The following is a 24,927-nucleotide window of genomic DNA, read 5'->3' on the forward strand; positions in this document are numbered from 1 at the left end:
ATAGAGCTTATTTTTCTACGAAAATGTTCATTCAACCAACAGATAGAGAGTTTTTTTTCATGGAAACATAAAATTTTTATTTGAATTAAAATCAATAAATATTATATTTTATACAATTTAATGGAGGAAAAGAAACCAAATTGTTGAAAAAGCAACAGATTATAATGTTTTGGTCCAAAATCAATGTTAGTTATATGGTTAAAAACACGACAATAAAGTTGATTTAATTAGTATCATAATGAGCGATATCTCAAAAACTATTAGACCGATTTTAAATATTTTGACGGATTTGTGTTCAGCATGTCCAAATTATTAAGAAGACTTGTTTGTTTTGCAACAGAAAATTATCCAAAGGGATCGAGTTTGAAGCAATTTTTGGATAAGATAAGATAGAGAGTTTTGCATTCAGAATTTTTCTTTTTTTAAGATAGAGAAATTTAAAAAATGCTATAAAATTGCCAAAAAATATTTTTTTTTTCTTTGAAATTTATATCACTGATGCGCGATAGATAGTTTGCTGAATATTTTGCCATCAAAATCTCATTTTCATAAAAATGAGAGATAGCGACTATTGAATATAGTCCCTCGATATATACTTTTGTGGGTCTATCTATGATCAATATTTCGATGTGTTACAAACGGAATAATGACAAAATTAATATACCCCCATATTTTTTGATGGAGGGTATAAAAACAAGTAAGTTAAAAAAATCTGCTTGCTACATTCGGCTGTGCCGAATTTATTAGATAAGTAAAATTGTGTGTGTTGTGTTAATTAAATTCAAGATATTTTTTCACCTTCATCTTAGTGAGAAGGGTTATTTTATTACATATATAATAAATAAGTTTACCATTCCGTTTGTAATTAATTCTATAATATAATTCTATATAATCTACAATATAATTTTCTCACCCTATTATAAAGTATGAAATTTACGATATTTGGAATTTACGATATTTGGAAATTTACGATATTTGGAAATTTACGATATTTGAAAATTTACGATATTTGAAAATTTACGATATTTGAAAATTTACGATATTTGAAAATTACGATATTTGGAAAATTACGATATTTGAAAAATTTACGATATTTGAAAATTTACGATATTTGAAAATTTACGATATTTGAAATTTACGATATTTGGAAAATTACGATATTTGTAAAATTACGATATTTAGAAAATTTACGATATTTCAAAATTACGATATTTGAAAAAATTACGATATTTAAAAATTTACGATATTTGAAAATTTACGATATTTGGAAATTACGATATTTGTTGCAATTTACGATATTTGAAAATTTACGATATTTGAAAAATTACGACGATATTTGAAAATTTACGATATTTGAAACTTTACGATATTTGAAATTTACGATATTCGAAAAATTACGATATTTTTGAAAATTACGATTTTTTAAAAATTTACGATATTTGGAAGGAAATTTACGATATTTGAAAATTTACGATATTTGAAAAATTACGATATTTGAAAATTTACGATTTTTGGAAAATTACGATATTTGAAAAATTACGATATTTGTTGCAATTTACGATATTTGAAAAATTACGATATTTGAAAAAATTACGATATTTGAAAAATTACGATATTTGAAAATTTACGATATTTGAAAATTTACGATATTTGAAAATTTACGATATTTGAAAATTACGATATTTGAAAAATTTACGATATTTGAAAAATTTACGATATTTGAAAATTTACGATATTTGAAAATTACGATATTTGGAAAATATATATATATATATATTTGGAAAATATATAAATATATATATATATATATTTGGAAAATATATAAATATATATATATATATATTACGATATTTGAAAAATTTACGATATTTGAAAAATTTACGATATTTGAAAATTTACGATATTTGAAAATTACGATATTTGGAAAATATATATATATATATATTTAATATATATATTTAAAATATCTATCGTCGTCTCCCCCAAACCTCCTTTTTCCGTCCCCCATTCCTTTCCTTCTTCTCCTTCCTTCATTCAGTCGCGCATTTTTTCTCCAACAAACACGAACGAAGAAAGAAACAGAACGAACTGAATGAAATTTACCGATATTTGAAAAATTACGATGTTTGATAGAAGATAATTTACGATATTTGAAAATTTATGATATTTGAAAAATTACACGATATTTTGAAAATTTACGATATTCGAAAAATTACGATATTTTTGAAAATTACGATTTTTTAAAAATTTACGATCTTTGGAAGGAAACTTACGATATTTGAAAATTTACGATATTTGAAAAATTACGATATTTCGGATATTTACGATATTTGAAAATTTACGATATTTGAAAAATTTACGATATTTGAAAATTTACGATATTTAAAAAATTTACGATATTTGGAAATTTACGATATTTGGAAATTACGATATTTGGAAATTTACGATATTTGAAAATTTACGATATTTGAAAATTTACGATATTTGAAAATTTACGATTTTTGGAAATTACGATATTTAAAAATTTACGATATTTGAAAATTTACGATATTTGGAAATTTACGATATTTGAAAATTTACGATATTTGAAATTTACGATATTTGGAAATTTACGATATTTGAAATTTACGATATTTGAAAAATTTACGATATTTGGAAAATTTACGATATTTGAAAATTTACGATATTTGAAAAATTTACGATATTTGAAATTTACGATATTTGGAAAATTACGATATTTGAAAAATTACGATATTTGTTGCAATTTACGATATTTGAAAAATTACGATATTTGAAAAAATTACGATATTTGAAAAATTACGATATTTGAAAATTACGATATTTGAAAAATTACGATATTTGAAAATTTACGATTTTTGGAAAATTTCGATATTTTGAAAATTTACGATATTCGAAAAATTTACGATATTTGGAAATTTACGATATTTGAAAATTTACGATATTTGAAAATTACCGATATTTGGAAAATTTACGATATTTGGAAAATTTACGATATTTGGAAATTTACGATATTTGAAAATTTACGATATTTGGAAATTACGATATTTGTTGCAATTTACGATATTTGAAAATTTACGATATTTGAAAAATTACGACGATATTTGAAAATTTACGATATTTGAAAATTTACGATATTTGAAAATTTACGATATTTGAAATTTACGATATTCGAAAAATTACGATATTTTTGAAAATTACGATTTTTTAAAAATTTACGATATTTGGAAGGAAATTTACGATATTTGAAAATTTACGATATTTGAAAAATTACGATATTTGAAAATTTACGATTTTTGGAAAATTACGATATTTGAAAAATTACGATATTTGTTGCAATTTACGATATTTGAAAAATTACGATATTTGAAAAAATTACGATATTTGAAAAATTACGATATTTGAAAATTACGATATTTGAAAAATTACGATATTTGAAAATTTACGATATTTGAAAATTTACGATATTTGAAAATTACGATATTTGAAAAATTTACGATATTTGAAAAATTTACGATATTTGAAAATTTACGATATTTGAAAATTACGATATTTGGAAAATTTACGATATTTGAAAATTTACGATATTTGAAAAATTTACGATATTTGAAAAATTTACGATATTTGAAAATTTACGATATTTGAAAATTTACGATACTTGAAAATTACGATATTTGGAAAATTTACGATATTTGGAAATTTACGATATTTGAAAATTACGATATTTGGAAAATTTACGATATTTGAAAATTTACGATATTTGAAAAATTTACGATATTTGAAATTTACGATATTTGAAAAATTTACGATATTTGAAAAATTTACGATATTTGAAAATTTACGATATTTGAAAATTTACGATATTTGAAAATTACCGATATTTGGAAAATTTACGATATTTGGAAATTTACGATATTTGAAAATTTACGATATTGGAAATTACGATATTTGTTGCAATTTACGATATTTGAAAATTTACGATATTTGAAAAATTACGACGATATTTGAAAATTTACGATATTTGAAAATTTACGATATTTGAAAATTTACGATATTTGAAAATTACGATATTTGGAAAATTTACGATATTTGGAAATTTACGATATTTGAAAATTTACGATATTTGGAAATTACGATATTTGTTGCAATTTACGATATTTGAAAATTTACGATATTTGAAAAAATTACGATATTTGGAAAATACGATCGATATTTGAAAATTTACGATATTTGAAAATTTACGATATTTGAAAATTACGATATTTGGGAAATTACGACGATATTTGAAAATTTACGATATTTGAAAATTTACGATATTTGAGAAAATTTACGATATTTGGAAAATTACGATATTTTGAAAATTTACGATATTTGGAAATTTACGATATTTGAAAATTTACGATATTTGAAAAATTACGATATTTGGAAATTACGATATTTAAAAATTTACGATATTTGTTGCAATTTACGATATTTGAAAATTTACGATATTTGAAAAATTACGATATTTGAAAATTTACGATTTTTGGAAAATTACGATATTTGAAAAATTACGATATTTGTTGCAATTTACGATATTTGAAAAATTACGATATTTGAAAAAATTACGATATTTGAAAAATTACGATATTTGAAAATTACGATATTTGAAAAATTACGATATTTGAAAATTTACGATTTTTGGAAAATTACGATATTTTGAAAATTTACGATATTCGAAAAATTTACGATATTTGGAAATTTACGATATTTGAAAATTTAAGATATTTGAAAATTTACGATATTTGAAAATTTACGATATTTTGAAAATTTACGGATATTCGAAAAATTTACGATATTTGGAAATTTACGATATTTTTTTAAATTTACGACGATATTTGAAAATTACGATTTTGAAAAATTTACGATATTTGAAAAATTTACGATATTTGGAAGGAAAAATTACGATATTTTGAAAATTTACGACGATATTCGAAAAATTTACGATATTTGGAAATTTACGATATTTGGAAATTTACGATATTTGAAAATTTACGATATTTGGAAAATTTACGATATTTGGAAATTTACGATATTTGAAAAATTTACGATATTTGAAAATTTACGATATTTGAAAATTTTACGATATTTGAAAATTTACGATATTTGAAAATTTTACGATATTTGAAAATTTACGATGTTTGGAAGGAAAATTACGATATTTTGAAAATTTACGACGATATTCGAAAAATTTACGATATTTGGAAATTTACGATATTTGGAAATTTACGATATTTGAAAATTTACGATATTTGGAAAATTTACGATATTTGGAAATTTACGATATTTGAAAAATTTACGATATTTGAAAATTTACGATATTTGAAAATTTTACGATATTTGAAAATTTACGATATTTGAAAATTTTACGATATTTGAAAATTTACGATGTTTGGAAGGAAAATTACGATATTTTGAAAATTTACGACGATATTCGAAAAATTTACGATATTTGGAAATTTACGATATTTGGAAATTTACGATATTTGAAAATTTACGATATTTGGAAAATTTACGATATTTGGAAAATTTACGATATTTGAAAAATTTACGATATTTGAAAAATTTACGATATTTGAAAAATTACGATATTTGAAATTTACGATATTTGAAAATTACGATATTTGGAAAATTACGATATTTGAAAAATTACGATATTTGAAAAATTTACGATATTTGAAAAATTTACGATATTTGGAAATTTACGATATTTAAAAATTTACGATATTTGAAAAATTTACGATATTTGAAAAATTACGATATTTGGAAAATTACGATATTTGGAAAATTACGATATTTGAAATTTACGATATTTGAAAAAATTACGATATTTGAAAAATTTACGATATTTGAAAAATTTACGATATTTGAAAATTTACGATATTTGAAAAATTTACGATATTTGAAAATTTACGGATATTTGAAAAATTTACGATATTTGAAAAAAATTACGATATTTGAAAATTTACGATATTTGAAAGAAAAATTCGGTGGTATTTTCCGTTTTTACGACGGAATTCGAAAATTCGAGATTTTTTTCTCCATTTTTTTGTTGCATCAAAAAATAAAAAATGGTGGGGGGTGGTGGGGTGTGCGTCTTTTTGTTGTTGTTGTGTGTGTGTGTATTTTTTTACCAACCACAACAACCACCCACCACCCCCCACCAATCAAAAAACGCATACAAAGTCGGCCATCGCAAAAATCCACCAATCACAGCGAAGCGCATTTTTTTAAAAAGTGCTGCATACTTTTGGGGTGCGAAATTGCAATGACCTTGAATTATTTGGAATAACGGTTTTTGTGGTGAATTTCTTTTTTATTCACCTCGGTAGGGGAAATTCACCACGGTTGGAGAAACTCACCACGATTTTTATATTCACCACACCTGCAAATCAAAGGGGAAAAAAATAAAAAAAGGCGGCCAGGCGAGGCGGGCGGACCCAGCCGCTCCGCCCACTCCATAAATTTTTTTCCCTCCCCCCACAGAATCCGACGAAGTTCTTTTCTTTTCCGTCCGTCGTCCATGTCGGGTCCTGGAATCGTCGTCGTCCGTGGTGGTGGTCGTCGGTCGGCTTTTTTTGTTTTTTTTCTTTTGTATTATCGCCGTCTTTTTTTTATTTTTTTCATCTTTTTCTTTTGTTTTTTTTTCCCCCTTTTTTTTTTTCTTTTCTTTTTTTTTACACACCACACCCAGCCACGTACGTCGTCGTAGAGCCGAAGTAAAACCGTACGTACGTACACGTACGCAACACACACATTTTTTTTCTACTACAACAACTTTGGGTTCTATATATATACGAAACTTTTAAGAAAAAAGAATGTGGGAATTACAAAAACGGAATTTTTCATAAAATTATCGGCGATTTATCGGCCGTTTACCATCACTAACTCTAATTCTACTACGTTTTTTATCAACTCTGTGCCTGTGTGTAGCAGTGTTACCATTTTGGTGCTTTTTTTTCTAGCGATTTTTTAAGCAAAAAAACAGCGGAATTTTAGGGTTGCCGTTGTTTTTAAACGAAATTTTTAAATAAAAAAGAAAAAATACAAAAATAAAAGACGGACGACCCCCGGAAACCGATTTGGTATCGTATTTCATATATCGTCGTCGTTGTCTGTCCGTCTATCTATCCATCATCATCCATCATAAAAATTGAACAAAAAAATCTAATTTTTTATAAGACCTCCTAAAGAAAGAAAGGTCTGTGTGTCTCCTGTCTGTCTGTCGTCCTTTTTTACCCTACACCACTTTAGTGGAGAGGGGGTATGTATTATTTATTATTTTATTGGGTTTGTTGTGCTGATTTTGTAACGTACGTACAATAATAAATAATATTTATTGGTTGTCTTACACTTACTACCTCCTTAAAGTATACATACATACATACTACCAATCGGCTTAGAATCAAAATAATTAATTTTCTGAATCGATTTAGCTATGTCCGTCCGTCCGTCTGTCCATGTAAATTAAAACCTTTGTAATCAAAACAGGTCGCAATTTTGAAGAGATAATAAAAATTCAATGAAATTTGTTTGTTGGTACATGATTTTTTTTCTTCTTATAGTCTCAGAGACGAACGAAGGCTATTTGAAAATGGTTAATTAAGATCGGTCTATTATTTCACCTAGCCCCCATACAACTGAACCGGACGAACCGGACTTTTTTTAACATACATATAACATTAAAAAAATGCAAAATCAAGTTCTTTCTTGATGACCCTCATGAATTTTGTAATTAATTAATTATAGATTATATAGGTTCTTCTCATTTGGCCCTCCTAGCCCCTACAAAGCTTACTTCAAAATTTGACTTACAAAAATGTCCACCACAATTTTGTTCAACAATATAAAAATGGCTGCTTATAAATCAAGGCAGGACCATCATACAATTCAACTTAAATAAATGCTTTATTTATTATGAAAACTTAATCACAATTTTTTTTTACAGGTGGTAGGTAGGTAGGTATTAATTATTATATATTTATTATGTATGGTCGGCCCGACTATAAAAATTATTTTCTTTCTACTTGTTTGTTTTTTAATTTCGTTTTAAGACGGCCACCGTACACAAAAAAATCAGAATTAAAATTATAGCAACAAACCAACTATATATATATATACTATATATAATTGTTACACACATACATACTACAATTAATTAAAAAAATAAATTTTTAAAAATTATTTTTATTAAAAATTTTTAAAAGAAAAAAAATCGCCACTGCAACACTGAAAAAGGAAATTTCCACAGCATAAATACAACTCTGTAGGCGAATACAACTCTAATGGCAACAGCCAATCAGAAGCGAGCTTCTAAAATTTCTGCTTACGGATACACACATTTTCTACGAATATCGAAAATTTTAGGCATCGTCTCATTTGTGAACAGTTTACGAATTCGTCAAGTTGTGCGTCGAGCGGTTAGTGTGATATTTTGTAAGAAAATATTAGAAAAAATATAATTAAATAGTGGAAAATTGTAATTTCCATAAGAATTTGTTCGTTTTTAAACAATAAACTACAAGAAAGGTAAGTTTTTGTGGTGTTTAAAAAATTGTGCACGAAAAATGTGGATATATATTTATGATGAAAAAATTTCCCATTATTTTTTTGCGGTATTTTTTATGTTTATTTTTTGATTTTCTTATAAACAAGGGAATTTTTTCTAATTTGTAACCAAATTTTTTGTTGTTAGTTGTGTTTTTAATTAATTTTGTGTATTATTAATTAGCAACCTCATTTTTATGGTTCTTTTCTATAATTTTACAGCGCTTGCTTGTCTTGAATACAGAAATTTGTATTGATTTTTTTTCGCCAAGTGTGTGTGTATATATATTTTTACTATACATACGCCTAGGGTACGCTACTGTGAATAGTGTTGGTGGTTACCAATCATCAATATGGCGGACGACGAGCAATTCTCGTTGTGCTGGAATAATTTCAATAGTAATTTATCGGCCGGTTTCCATGAGTCGCTATGCCGTGGCGATCTGGTGGATGTGACGCTGGCGGCAGAGGGACAATTTGTTAAGGCTCATCGTCTTGTATTGTCTGTCTGTTCGCCCTATTTTCGTAAAATGTTCACTCAAATGCCAGCCAATCAACATGCCTTTGGTAAGTTTTTTTTTTTTAATTAATGTATGTTTTATAAAATATTAACTTGGTTTTTTATTTATTTAGTATTTCTCAAAGATGTTAGCCATACGGCTCTTAAAGATCTCATCCAATTTATGTATTGCGGTGAGGTTAATGTTAAACAGGAGGCCCTACCAGCGTTCATAAGTACTGCAGAGGCTTTACAAATAAAGGGTTTAACAGATGTAAGTATTTTTATTAATTATTTTATTGTAAATTAGTTAATTTTTGCGATTAGTTTGCCCGCTATTTTTGTGTTTGTTTCTCTCTTCATTCATTCATCTTGTTTGTGTAGTAGTGTGCTTGTATGTTTTAGTCCGTTATGTTTTTTGTTCGTGTTTTTTTTTAGTACAAACTGTACTACACTCTGTCAGGGGTTATTTTTTGAATTTAGTACTTAATTCATACATTATTTTTACAACCATGTTAGTGTTGTTGTTTTGCGTAAATATGGAAACGACAACAAAAAGTAAACAATGAATGGGATTTTTCATTCACCTGCATTTTTTTTTTAGAATTTACAATTTATGTCTGAAAAAGTTTAAATTTTTAATACTTTTACTAGTAGTTAGTAAATAAAAACAAAATGGATGTCATTGAATTGATAAATATGACCATATATGTGTTTTTATCTATTTCAATAATTCTTAAACTAAAAGAAGCTTTAAATCTAAAGATACGTTCGTTCACATCTATCAAATATGACGAGGCCCCTTTAAAAATCGACAGTTTGGTTTTCTGTTTAATAACTAGCACCTTCGTTATTTATTTTTGCAATTCGAAAATCATGTATGATCATAGTGGTTACGTCTTTTTTGTTTGGTATGAACCATAGAACTGTAATGGGTGATTGAAAATACATACACCCTAAAAATGATTGTATTTTTGTGTATTTTACTCAAATGTTGAAAATTGTTTCAACAAAAAACAATCAAATTTTGTTTTTAAATAAATCAAACTTGTACATTTTGTTTTATGAATAAAATCATTGCTCAATTCATCCTTATCAATTTGAGTGTTTATTCGATCGACTCAAAAATAATTTTTTTTTTATTAGAAATAAAACTCAAAAAGGCAACAATCAATGTGTATGATTTATTGCTCAAATGTTTATTAAAAACTTTGGGAGCTTTATGAAACCATAGAGGTATGATATACGTTAGACATCTTTAGTAAGTAATCCCATTCACGATAACGCCTTTTCTCTTCTGCTGCAACAATTTTAAAACATTTGGACTCTTAAATTGCAAAAATAACTATATTGCTTAAAATTGTCAATAATTTGGGTAATATTGAAGTCTATCCTTGCGCAGCGTCGATAATGTATACAAATCTTTACAAATTTTCTCTAACACTTAATATTGGTCATTTGACATTTTTTAAAAGTAGTTAGTTTTTCATGTCCATATATCTTAAATTCACATTAATCAGTTCAATCATAACTTATTCAATATTGGATTTTTTTGGATGACTAAACTGAATAAAAATCAGGAAAAAATTGATTTTTGCAGTTCTCTGGTATGAACCTTTAATGTGAACGAAATCTTGTAGTATTTGAAAAATACTTCAAAATCTACCTTTATTTTTAACACACTTGTGTTTATTGTTTTGTAACCAAGTAGAAAAAACTTTATTTTAAAGTGGGATTTGAGGATTTCAGTAACATTGATGCTACATAGGAACAGCTCCCATTAATCAAATATAAATTTTCTCTCTATGTAGGGCAAAATATATTGGAATTTTCTTTCATTATCTTACCGTTTATTAATTTAATTTGTTTTTCTTTACAGAGTGATCCACCACAATCTCAAACACCACCTGAACCCTCAACACCTACGCCACAAATACAACAGCAACAACAAATACAAACGTCGCCTCGTGTACGACAACGTACTTCAACTGCCCGCTCATATAAAATTGAAACGGTCGAAGATTCCGGTGATGATGCAAAACAAACAACACAAATAGTCATACAAACTACGGCGCCAACACACCCACCCCAAGCTACTATTACCACCCAACCTCAACACCAGCAGCAGCATCAACCGCAACAACAGCAGCAGCAACATCATCATCAGCCTCAGCAGCAACAACATATAACGCAACAAACTCTACACACTCAAACACATCAACTTACCAGCGTTAGTATGCCAGCGGCTACCACCACAACAGTGGTGACACAAAAACGACCCGCCCAACGCTCGAGTTTAGGTAGTGTGCCGAATATTAAACGCTCCAAGAGTACAATTGATCCTTTAGAGGCTTCGGATGCCAACACTGCTGCTGCCACACATCAAATAAACGTACAAACTGTTGTTGCCGAATCTAAACCTCAAGTTCAACATCATCATCAGCAGCAACAACAGCATCAAACACATCATCACCACCAACAGCAACAGGCGCAACACCAGCAGCAAACAAATGAACCTGAATACATTGACTTACCCATTGATCTGCCCACAAAATCGGAACCAGACTATGCCGAAGAGGCTGGCGAAGTTGATCAGGCCGAACAGGATGCCACCTATGTTGAAGATGAATCCTATGGTGATATGCGTTACGACGAAAGTTACTTTACCGAAAACGAAGATGCTGCTGCAGCGGGTGGTAATGCAACGGCAACCTCAACACAAAATACTAGTGCAACGACAGCTACCACTTCAAAGGCTATTGTGAAACAACAACCGCTCTCTGATTCTTCGTACATGGATACATCAGCAGATCCAGCTAATAGTGATGCACAAGGTTGGTTGACATTTTTTTATGCACACAAAATCATGCCACTTTGCAGAAAAACTCTAGGCGCTAGACGCCAGTGTTTTTTCATGTTGAGGTGTAATGTTTTGTGGTCCTTTTCACTATAAATGAAAATATTTTTTAGATTTAGAATACTGGTGGAGTTTGGTAATAAATCCAAGCGATTAAATATAAATAGCATAAAATGTATTACAAAAATACATAATGCTCTTTTAATTCTTTATTTATTTCAATTAAAATAATGTCGCTTTGGTTTATTACTACTCTTTCCTTGTTGCTTTAAAAACTTGGTTTAATAACGGTTGTCCTGTTTAATAGTGGATGTAAAATTACCTTTATTAAACTGAGGATTTTAAGCATTAAACAAAAATCTAGTTGTAATAAATTTAGTTTTAAATAAGTTTGCGTTTAAAAGAGAAAAGTATACGTGCGCGAGTTTAATACTTTTCTCATTAGGGGAGTTATTCTGTAATACAATTCGCAAGAAAAAAATTTCGAAATAGAATGTTTTTCAACATACGAATTCGAAATTTGTTTATTTTCGAATTGAGTTACCGATTAATTCCTTACAAATCTTTGCTTTAAATGATGAATTTTAATGTGGAAAAACAAAATTTTCTCGTTTTTAAAAACATTTTGAAAATTGTGTAAAGATTTTGCTATTTTTCCACATTAAAATTTCTTACAAATGCATAAAATTATAAAATTTTCCAGAAATAATTATTTATTGCAAAGATTTTTTCGGTAACCTTTTTATTTAGCAACCAATTTCTTCCAAGATCCTTGGAATTCTTCTGATTTTCTTCTTGCCACTTATTTATAAATTAAAAATATAAATTTTAAAAACAACTATTGCAAAATGGTCCTTTTTGTTAATAATTATTTTTAAAATATATTTTAAACAATTTTTCATATAAAAGAAAAACAATCATAAAAGGAAATCAAATGAACTCCAAAGGATGTATATGAAATTGTTGTTAAATTAAGGAACTTCGTATAAATAATGAAAAACAAAAAAATATTTAAAGCCACAACTGATATATTTCGTGTTAAATATCAAGTAGTGGCAAGTTTTATTTACAAGTGATATTAAAAGTGATGCAAAAATAAAAGAATAAAAAAAAATAAATAATGGTAAGTTAAATAAATAAATTTTTAGTTAAATATTTCTTAAATTAAACTACAGAAAAGCACAATTTCTTAAAAAAAAAAATTCATTTTAAATACAATCCTCATTACTTTGCATTAGATTTTGTATTAGTATAAAAAACATTGAAAAATTTAATAAAAATAATCAAAAATCAAGATTGAATATCTTGCGATTATATAAAAACATCGGCTAATTTTTTTTTTGTTAATACAACTTGCGAATGTTCGCCAGTTAAAAACGGGTGAAAATTAAAATTTATGGTTTCACGTTAAAATCTGTTAGAACGTAGGATTTTTATAAATAAGAAAAAATTTTGTAAATTAAAGTAAACAATTTTACCGTAATTCGATTCCAAAACAATGTCGGGCCTTATTACTAAAATTGTAGACAAAAATGGTTCTGTGCCGTTTAAGTCCCTATTTCTATGTATTTATATGGATGCTAGTAATAAGGATTAATGGATCGATTATTATGCATCTCGCTTGTCACTTAAGTTTTATTGACAAAATAACGTTTTTAAAACCCTAACTTGGAAACTTTGTAAACGTCGGCCAAGTGTCGAAGTCGTTACGCGTGGAATTGAATTAAAATCCATGTAAAATTCATGAATTTAAGTAGTTCTCGGCATTCATAATACAAACTTACAAAAGGTCACATTTTTTACTACGATAACAACTCGTAATAAGGCCGACTTTTATTTATTTAGTTTTTTTTTTTTTCTTTGAAAACAATGGCCCCTATTCTGAATTCGAATCGAAATTTTCTCCGTTTGGCTACTTTGGTATACTGCATTTCGATACGACTTTCCGCCACATGAACAAAAACGTAGGTACGATCGTAACACAGAATACACACATTCGTAAAGCATTGAAACGAAATGGAATTGCTTTTTCTTACGATTCAGTTTTTTTAATACCTTTTATCGATCGATACGTAACTGAAAGCGTAAACGTAATCGAAATGCAGAACAGAAAGCTTTTTTCTAATTAAAAAAATTTAATCAATTCAAGTCTAGTATATTTAGCAAAGCAAAAAATGTGTTTTCGAAATGTGTGATGTGATGTCGAAATGTGTTCACGGTAATTAACCCTCTCAATTTCGGGCATAAAGTCAAACACTTCGAATTTATTCGTCCTGATTCTAGATATCAAACCAAAATTTACCAACCTTTTCGATTCTAACAATGAAATGAACTTATTTTTCTTAAGATTCCGTTTCTTAGAATACATTTTTTCGAATGCGGAATATGGGTACTCCAATATATCGTCGCCTAAAACGCAAACGACCCCAACTAAGAAAAAAAACGAAATCTATTGATTTGGGTGACGAGTTTTGTATGAAAAAAGTATTGGTAGAAGTTGAAAGGCCTGCTTGGGATGTATGTAATGGTTTTTGCGATGATGATGGTGCATATCAGCAATTTTTAACATTGGAGAGAAAAAATACGGACTTTTCGGAAATACATCACTGCATCTAATGATTGGTTTGCGATCCTGATGCACATTTTATTCAAACTTGAAAAATGGATGAAATATGAAAGGGATTTACAAAATACCCTTTTACGGTTAAATAAAAATGGGGTTCGTGAAACACATTTGAATCTAAATATCTACTCGTTCATTGGTATCGGACATTTTCGTGATAAGAGTTTTGCGGATTTCTGTAAAACATTCCGAGATACTGCGCATTAGATGCAACGCAACGATGCATTTCCGATTAAACCCTTAAATTCTGATTAATTTGGCAGACTGATTCGCGAAACTGGCCCAAATTTGGTCTATAGAACTGTAAAAGACATCGCATAAATTTCTAAAATATGTAACGAAAATGCATTTGATTAGTTTGTGTATTAAAAGATGAAAATTATGTTCATAAAATAAACTAAAATATAATACCTACTCATCGCATGCAAAAGGTTTTTGTCGCGTGGTAATTCCGAATGTGACAGATATATCGCAGTGATGCATTTTCAAGCAGGTTGAAGCTTTTAATTAGGTTTGAAATCTGTTGAGGGATATACCTTTCTTTTTAAAATCACAATAGCATGTAATGAATGAGTTTTTATATTCATAACGAAAAAAGTTTAGTTGATGGATGTTGTTCCAATGGAACAACGGCATTAAATGCCGAGTCTAAAAGTTTTTGAAAGGACGTTCTAGAAATGCAACCAAGAGTTAATTTTCTCATGGATATTCTCCCCTATTCTGCAATTCGAATCGAAATTTTCTCCGTTTGGTATTCTGCATTTCGATTCGAAGCTCGGTCAATAAAATAACGTAGTCACGATCGTAGTGCAGAATATTGAAATAAAATGCAATTGCTTATTTTTCTTACGATTCCGTTTTTTGTTGGATACCAATTTTCGATCGTAGCGTAACTGAATGCGGGAACAATCGAAATGCAGAATAGAGGTGATTATAAAAACGTAGCTAGAATCAATATGGAATACACTAAATCATAAGGCATTGATATAGAATTGCTTTTTCTTACTATTTCTTTTTTGTTGGAATACCTTTTTTTACGATCGTTGCGAAAATTAGCATTTCTTACATACGTAATGGTAGCCCTAAAAATTTGTATGTATCGATATAATCGATTTTATGCCGTTTTATCGATATAAGTTTCTAATACATGTCTCGTCAATATCCGTATATTCAGACATAACAAATTTTAGCACATGCAACGGTAACCCTAATAATTATATACAGGCCCATGAAAACAAATTATGAATTTTAAAAATGTTAATTAATAAAGGAGATATATGAAAATGTTTTTTGTTTTTAATTTTTTGAGTTTATTCTATATTTGGGATTTATTAGAAATGTAAATTTTGAATGCAATTAAAAAAATAATGTTGGTATGTACATACATATACAGGGAAGAATTTGCATTTCGATTCTAATCTCCTTTGCTAGATGTTACAAAAACGTAGTTACCATCGTAATGCGGAATACTCAAACACTCTTAAAGCATTAAAACGAAATGCTTTTCCGATTTTTGTTGGAATACCATTTTTCGATCTGTATTTACCTACATATGTATATATTTTTTGTTTATATTCATATTTTCTCTATATTGTCTCCTCTGAAGAGTATTGCTAAATATTTTTCTGGATATCATATACCTGTCTGTTCTGTAAACCGAATCCGATTAAATTTCTCGTTTAAAAACTAGTACACAAATCTAGTCGAAAGTAAATCGATTTCAATTTTATTCAAATAAATTAAAAATTTATTTTTTGCGTTTTTTATATAATTGTAACTTAATATAAATGCTATGGCAATTTTAAACACTTTTTCATTTAAAATATGATTATTTTTCTGAATTTTAAGTTCAAATAAAAATTCGATTTGCAGAACACCAAATTCGATTTTAAAAGCTTCTCGGTAGAGAACAGATATGATAGACTTACAATTAAAAGATCTATCAAATTATTAATATACAAGGTAGTTATTTTACTAGAGATCTTTATTTTTAACTATTACTTATTTTCAATATTGATTATTGTAAAATCATGGAAATTATTATTAAACATCTTACTGTTTTTTACAACTCTGTGTATTAATAGTGTTAACCAACACTGTTTGCTGTACAACAACGAATATTCTATCAGAATAAAAGTACAGAAAATGTTGACAGCAAAAGTTAAAAAATACACAGTGTTTTGGTTTTTTTTTAAGAAAATTGAAAAAGAACATTTTAATTTATAAACTAATAATTTTAAAATAAATAAAATGCCCTATTGTAGACAAAGTGTTAATATGTTATTTAAGTGATATTTGAAGGCTTCTAGGAATTTGTTATAATTGGTGGTAAAATAAAAGAATCTGGTAAATATTAAGTTAATAAGGAATATGCTAAATTACTTATAAGATGCAATTAATTGTTTAAATTAATAATACAAAAGAATTTATTTAAAATTAATTTCCTGTCTTTTAGTTTTAGGTAAATGTGAAGTCCCAGTTTCATTGTTTTTTTTTTTTTCTAAATATATAATAAAATAAAAAAGTACAAGTTTGGCTGTTGTTTCATTTCAAAAATACTTTATAATAGTTTAAATAATACAAGTTCCATTTAGAAGATACTTAAGAAATACCAATATTTGTGTTATTTTTTTAGGACAAGTAAAATTCATACGCAGCCAAAAGAAAAATGCCCAGCTGGTGTACAATGGCTTCATTTACAATAAGAAACTAACACAAGCAAATGGTCATACGACCTGGCGTTGTATTGATGTTCTTAAGATGCGCTGCAAGGCGGTGGTTATAACAAAGAAAAATGAATTAGTGGCCGCCAGAAGAGAACACAATCATGAGGATCATTTGCAGAGAATCAACCAAAGACCTCTTTACAACGAAGAGGAGGATTTGGGCGATTATATTGAATTAAAACCCGATAGTACATCTCTCAACGATTTCATTTCGATGACAAATATTGATATTCTTACACATAAAAGTGGCAAGGAATATAAGCTGTATGTACCCACCGCCTGTGCCGGTTTGGATATGAAAACTCAATCAATATTAAAAAGGGATCCCATGTAAATCTATTCAACAAATATACACACAAAAAGAATTGAATTTTTTTAAGTATAAAAAAGCTAGTTTCAACATTAGAATTTAGTTACATATAAAATATTTACATACTTTCAATAGTTTTAATTTAGTTAAATTAACATCTTGCAAACATAAGCCAAATAAAAATACACATGAATATGGAAAAAATAATTAATTATTCAAAAGTTTATAATAATATTAATAGCTAACTAAATACTTAAGATTTTTTAAATATACATAATTATATTTTTACTAATTTTTTATATAATTTCATCTTTTCTTTCGCCTTTAGATGCTAAGCTCTTCTTTATTGAAAGTCCTTGGGCTACCTCCTGTCTTATATTAAACAATTTCATTTACAATTGCCATAGTCGCAAAAGTAATAAGGAATACTGGCGTTGTCACAACTATTCTAAAAAATTACAAGAAGAACGTTGTCGCTCTCGATGTGTGCTAGAGAATGGCAAACTTAAAGGACTTTCTGGAGGACCTCACAATCATCCGCCTCATACAGATAAGATAGCTAAAATGATTGTAAGAAATCGTATGTCGGATGATATGGTAGAACAATATTATACCGTTGCAAAAACTGAGACAAAGTAATACCAAATAAGTTGTAAGGATTACAAAGCTCAACTGATGTTTATGCAGGAATGAATGTTTTTTTGTTTAATTCCTTTTCGTTTATAGTATAGATAAGAAAGAAATAAATTTAAATTTAACTTGTATTGTTGTAAGAACTCTTTTTAACACGTTTTATGTACATTAAGCAGTTTTTGCTTAATAGTTTAAACTGAAAATAAATTGATTTTTATTTGGAATTTGTGGCAATTTTGAGAAAAAGTAAACAAACGAAATTGTTAACATTTTTGGTAATTATACTTTTTCTATTTATTTCATTTTAGCTATTTTTGTTAAGACTTTAAGTAATACTTTATTTTTCCATTTGTTTTGTAGGTGTTATCGATTTAGCTGAAATTCCAGTAACAGATCAAAATCGTGTTAAATATCGCAGCAGTTTAAAAGGTTCCTATCAATTAGTTTTAGATGGTTTTCCTTATACTAGACATCGTATTCGTGGAGGCACGATTTATTGGCGTTGTGTGCAATTTCGACCCTTAAAGTAAGTACCATTAAATTTTTTTTATACATTTGAGGGAAGTTGGTGTTGGGATTATTTTGATCAAATTTTAATACATCAAAAATATTTAAAATAATTCCTTTATTGAAATTTTATGAAATTAAACATTGTTTTTGGCGAACATTAGTTCGATTTAAAAAAAAATAAAATGTTGAAAATTGTCTACTTAAATTTATTTACTAAATACTTAATTAGCTAAAACAAAAGTGCTGTTAGTTTGATTAATTGAACTTATCTTTCTTCTTAATTTACAGTTGTAAAGCCCGCGTTAGAACAAATCCATCTGGTGATCGTGTATCAATAGTGGATGAAGATCACAATCATGGTATACTTAAAGAGAGACGTAAAAAAGGCTCACTTAAAATTGTCTATGAGCAACGTAAATTGGCCAAAGCGAGAAAAACTTAGATTTTTATAAAGAAAAATACAAAACAATAAAATATTTACAATAAAATTATAATCGACATGATGAAAATCATTTTATAGATGATTTTTTATTAATACTATTTAGTTACAAAATCTAACAATTGGTTACATTTATAACATTTTTGATTTTTTTTTACATTTCCTAGAAACTTCTTTATTTACCTACAATTATAGAGGACATTTGGTTTATCGAAACTATACCTATTATGTACATAATATAGCTACGTCAACTTGTGTGGTGCACTGGCGCTGTACCAATTATAATAAAACAAAATGTCCAGCAGTTTTAACTACCAAGGAAAAAACACTAATAACATTAAGAAATCAACATAATCACAACTCACAAAAACAAAAAACTTTTAAAGCCAAAGTTTATAAATAAAATAAATTAACATGGTTTAACACACATAATTTGTTTTTAATTTTATAAAACTTAATACTTAAATAACAATCTTCATAATTTCTATTATATTTTTACTAATTATTTAAATAAACTTTCTTTTTCAGGTTCTTCCGGCAAAACTTATTTGATTAATAAACGAGCAAATGTTTCACGCAAACCACCAGCAAATGATTTTCCTAAAATCAAATCCTCACAAATTGAATTTAAAATAATTGATAACAAACATATTGCTAGTCGCAATACCTTGCAAATCGAACCGTCTGTGTCTATTATAAGTTTAGACGAAGCCATGATACAACCTTTGGACAAGAAAGTGGTTCAGGATCAATTGACCAATCCCAAGGCGGTAATAAAAAGAGCAGCAAATGGTCACTCACTAAATATGGTCAAACGTAAGAGACTATTGGGACTATGTGTGTATTGCTTGAGAAAGCCTAAAACCGATAAAAAACGTTTGGCTAAAGTTACTTCATTTTGTCCAAAGTGTCCAGAAGGTTGTTGGATGTGTGAATCTTGTTTCGATGAAATCCATGAAGTAAATAAGTAATTTATGAGTTTTTAATAACAAATTTTAATTATTTATTATTTTTACAAAGTTTTCAAGTGAAAACTTTAGTAATTAGTTATAGATTTTATTTACATATATCACACTGTGTGGAATTTTCAATAAAGATATTAATCAAATTAAGCTTATTGACCATCAGAAAGCTTATTGATGACAAATTTTCAATCTCTTATTACAAGTAAGTAAATCTTTGTTTCAAACATCCAAATTTTATTGAAAATATTCTCGAAAATTTTCAATTTTATTTTAATTAAAAGTAAAAAGTGGTTGTCCGTGCCGCGACGTAATTTAGATTAAATATAAAAAGCTTAAGAATTTCAAAAATGTTAAAATTTTAAAAATTGCAACTTGTGTTCGAAAAATGGGTAATTTCTGTAAAATTACATATTTTTAAATTTCAAGCTTTGGAAATATATTTAATTATATTTATATTTTTACGAATTTCTAACATTTATAATTTAAGCTTCGAAATTAATTAAACAAAATCGTTTATTAAATCAATTCCTGCAGAGATTAAAAAATAAGAAAAGTATTTTTCCTCTTTTAATTTTGTAAATTTAAAAACAAATTAAAAATTTTATTCTACATCTTTTTTATTAACTATTGTACCACATAAAACATCTTCACCACCAACACTCGCGGTAGTAGTGGCCATACCTTCTAACTTAACTTTTCGCTTTTTAAAACGTTGCTTTATCAGTTCATGATTATGATCTGGTCTTAATACCTCTAATTTCGATTCTTTAGTGGTGCGTACTCGAGCACGACATTTAGTGGAAGAACGAGTTGAACAAATCCATTTGGTGCCACGAGAATTTTCCATGTATTTAACAAAATGATAACCAGCATAGACAAGTTTAGTGGATGAACGTTGGCCAGTGGTGAAGTAAAAATTATTAAAAGTAAAAGCTGAAAATAAAGGGAAAATGGGGGAAAAAGAAAAGAATAGCATGACAGCATTAGTTAGAATACAAATTAAAAACTTATAAAAAAATATATTTTTAATAAATCCAAGCTGTGTAGTAAAAAAATTAACTTTTTATTTTAATTTTTATTGTAATTTTTTTATTAATAAAATTAAAACAAAAAGTAAAATATATAAAATAAAAGTATTTTTGCATAATTAGAATGTTATGTTTGTGGTTGTTGTTGTTGTTGGTTATTATTTGATTCAAAAATCTAATTAAGTTATAAAGTTACTTGTTATTTAGTTTAAAGAAAAACAATCGATTACAACTACTATTTGTCTATTTTTTAGTTATGACAATGGGAGAAGGTTCAACTATTTCCGTTACGTCTGCCACTATTTCTTCATATTTTAAATGCATGCCCAGCGAACTGACATCAATACTACTGCCAGCTGTAGTGGAAGCTGCATTTGCGGCCCCCTCATGCTGTTCAGCTTTTACCAACATTTTATCGGCGGGAATATTTTTACGCACACGCTTCTTGCGTCGTACAATTTCCTCATGAGTATGATAACGATTTAGGGGAATAACCATATCATTAATGGTACAGACACGTGAACGACATTTCTGATTCCACCATTGATTGCAACGCCAGTATTTCTTTTCCTCATTGGTGGCTAGTTTTATTTTCTTTTCGAATATGAATGGTTGGCCACCATAGATCAATTGTATACGTCCACGAGAGGTGGCAGAATAAACAGCAGCGGTGGCTTCTTGATCTAAGGGAGGAAGAGAATGGTAGAAAAAAAGCATTAGTTAAAGCTAGTTAATTAACATTTTTTTAAAGTTTAGTTTAATTAAATAAAACAAGGCTGTAGTAGGTAACAAGGTTTCTTAGATTTTTTGTTTACATTAATTTTATTTTCTTTATTGATTTATTTAACTTCCGTTAGTTTAAGTTTATTTTTTAACAGTCTTGTGGAGGGTGGATGGCTGTGTTCGGGTTTGGTGAGAAACACATTATACAGCCCATTGGGTCTTAGAAATGTGGTAATGCGTGCATTGCAAGGTTTGCCATTTTTAACAATACGACATTTCCAATAGGTGGTATTGCCAGTGCCATTATTTTTGGAGTAAGTGTAGTTTTGATAGAACAACAAATTTCTGCCTCTTTGTCCAGGAATGAAAACCAAATCACGATTTGTATGCATGGCTGCTGCCAGAGATGGTTTCGTTTCTATTCTCACTATAGGTAAAATATCCTTATTCACTCTACGTTGCTCATTTTTTAAGTCACGTCTCACTTCTACCAGTAGCACAGGTTTTACAGCTGTAATGAATAGATAAAGAAATAAAATCAAAGAAATATTAGTAAAATTAATTTAATTTTTAATAATTTAAGGAAATGTTTCTAATTTTTAAAATTTTTAATATAATACAATCTCTTAAGTTGTTATTACAGTTTATTAATCAAAAAGTACAAACGTTTTTATTTAATAATACTGATACTTTTTAACGTTGAAATGTTTATAGTTTTTGTGTTTAATTTAAACTTATTGTAGCAAAATTTGTTTAATAAGAATAAAATATCATATTAATACATTTTAATAACTTAAAACAATGTTAGTTTACAATTTGTTACACAATATAAGTTTGCATTTAAAACTGTTTAGTTAAAATAATATCTAAATCATAAGGATTTTAAAATATAAAATTTTAGTTTTATTTGAAACCAATTTTCCAATTTTGAACTTAAAATTTTTAAAAATAATTTTAAAATTTTCAAGAATGTTCAAGTTGGAGTAGAAATTATTTTTTAAAAGTAAATTAAACTCCAAAATACTGAATATTTCAGATTCTGTAGAACTTTAGTTTAAAAGGATCCATTATTTTATCTGTAGAACTTTAAGAATTAACCGAAATTAACTTTCGAGTAGAAAAAGCACTTGGTTGATATTGAAGAGTCATCTGTAAAACGATATAAAATGTTTTTGCAGAAAGACTTTCTCAAAAGAGATCAAAATAAATATTAATATTTTGATGTAAACTTTTTACTTTAATCTTTTACTATTTCTCTAAATAGTAAATTACTCTCGACTTCTGTTGGATATAAATTACGAGCATCATTTAAATTTGCTTATTTTTATAAAGAGATCAATATTACTACTATTACTAAATAAACATTAAACAATAGATATAATAAAATTTATAACTTAATTTATAGAAAAACAATTAAATATTTCGAAAATTATTTCAAAACATTAACAACTCACGGTATACACACATACACATACTATATGAATGAAAAAGTTGACATAAAATTCTTAACAGGTTATATTACTGGAAACATTGGCTCATGGGTATGGACAGCTGAGGTTACATGTATAATATCACCATGAGAAGTTAATTTTGTTACCAATCTAGCTTTGCATTTGGCCTTATGATACATCGAACATTTCCAATCACGGCTACGAGATTCAGGTTTAAGTTTAGAGTTGGGTGTATAAGTATTGTATTTATAAAATACCAATTGAGTACCACGTCGCGAAATGATGTAACGAGCAGAAACAGGATTTACCACAGCTAGAAATAGTATTAGAAATTTTGTTAAAATTATTAAATATGAGGAGATATTTTAATAAAATTACTTTTTTTTTTAACTTGAGCTTAAAATATTTGTTAAAGATTTTTAATACATATTAAAACAATGTTTATTTTATTTGTGATTTAAAAAAAATTTAAAAGAAAACTAAAGCTTAAATAAAGTGTCATTGACAACTAACATTTCTATTACTTATTAGACAAATATTTGTAGATTTTATGTTCATATTGTCATTTTTCAGTTTTAAAGTTGACGCGACGTTGTTGTTGCTGCTGTTGTTGGACAGTATCATTTTCTTGTTTTATTAGTATAGTTTTAGCGGGTAAATGTTTGGGATGATTATGATTACCATCTCTTATTTGCATTTTCATAGAATCCTTACGTATTATAGCACGGGCACGACATGATTTACGAAAATTGGCACATTTCAAATAATAAGTATTTGCTGATTGAGAACTTATAACAAAACGATAATTGTTTATCACAGTATAATTTTTGGGACGTCTACATTTAGCAGCTGTAATAAAATTGTTGAAAAGAATTACATATTATTAAAAATAACTTAACTTTGTTTGCGAATTCATAATTAATGCCCCTTAAATATTTTCTATTAAAAACAATCAAGATTTTTGTTTAAAATGTTTATATAAAAGAGATCATTATTTAATTTATATTAACTTATTTATAAGAATTAAAATTATTTACATGTTTGTTTAAATCATTTGTCTTTATTAGCACAAACTGCTGCATGATTGTGTTTTTTATGTCCAAACTTAATGGCATTTTCTCCAGCTGTAACACATCTGGCTGGACATCTTAAAGAAGTATTGCTATTTTTATTGCAAATCCAATTAATGGTGGCATTATATTTACGTTCAGCAGTATAAAGAAAACCTTTATAAATTAAATTCATACCACCTCGTCTATTTCTAACAAAGGTATATTTCTCATTTAGCCATACTCCAGTAAGAGGCTTGAAATCTTTACATATTTCTAAAAAAAAGTTTAAATCAAAGTCAGTAAATAACTAACAAAACTTAAATTTAATTTTACATTAACATTAAACAAATAACATTCATATGTGTCCTTAGTTAAATTAAACATAATTATACTTTATTGCATTTTAGCTTAAAAAAAACTACTTATTTTTATTTTAAACTTAATTATGATTATGTTGCCCTCTTAAGGAGGCTATACGATTATATTTTGTTATAACTCTGGCGGAAC

At 27.4% G+C, this 24,927-nt stretch overlaps 2 protein-coding genes across 29 annotated transcripts in view; one reads left to right on the plus strand and one right to left on the minus strand.

The window, feature by feature from the left end:
- The first annotated feature begins 8,416 nt into the window (after positions 1-8,416).
- LOC119601249 (modifier of mdg4-like) overlaps positions 8,417-24,927 on the plus strand; it is a 49,202-nt gene continuing 32,691 nt past the window's right edge. For 22 of the 28 annotated variants that reach the window (XM_037952069.1, XM_037952073.1, XM_037952078.1 and 19 more), the window contains exons 1-4: positions 8,433-8,586; positions 8,827-9,171; positions 9,238-9,377; positions 10,983-11,937. In XM_037952069.1, coding sequence (XP_037807997.1) covers positions 8,958-9,171; positions 9,238-9,377; positions 10,983-11,937 — 1,309 coding nt within the window. In that variant the 5' untranslated portion in view covers positions 8,433-8,586; positions 8,827-8,957. Of the gene's footprint in view, positions 8,587-8,826; positions 9,172-9,237; positions 9,378-10,982; positions 11,938-17,218; positions 17,640-17,947; positions 18,382-18,612; positions 18,779-19,050; positions 19,220-19,368; positions 19,620-19,729; positions 20,161-20,221; positions 20,264-24,927 lie in introns of those variants that run through there. The other 6 variants (XM_037952051.1, XM_037952065.1, XM_037952053.1 and 3 more) reach the window with 6 other exon arrangements.
- On the minus strand, positions 21,240-23,542 carry LOC119601254. The gene is made up of 3 exons (XM_037952082.1): positions 23,372-23,542; positions 22,130-22,428; positions 21,240-21,872 (listed from the first exon to the last, which is right to left on the minus strand). The coding sequence occupies exons 1-3, from the start codon at positions 23,388-23,390 to the stop codon at positions 21,438-21,440; spliced, it is 753 nt and encodes a 250-aa protein (XP_037808010.1). The 5' UTR covers positions 23,391-23,542; the 3' UTR covers positions 21,240-21,437.

The sequence above is a fragment of the Lucilia sericata genome, unplaced genomic scaffold, assembly GCF_015586225.1.
Source record: "Lucilia sericata isolate MDLA Ls3-8-SP2 unplaced genomic scaffold, ASM1558622v1 Contig000153F_arrow, whole genome shotgun sequence".
Lineage (NCBI taxonomy): Eukaryota > Metazoa > Arthropoda > Insecta > Diptera > Calliphoridae > Lucilia > Lucilia sericata.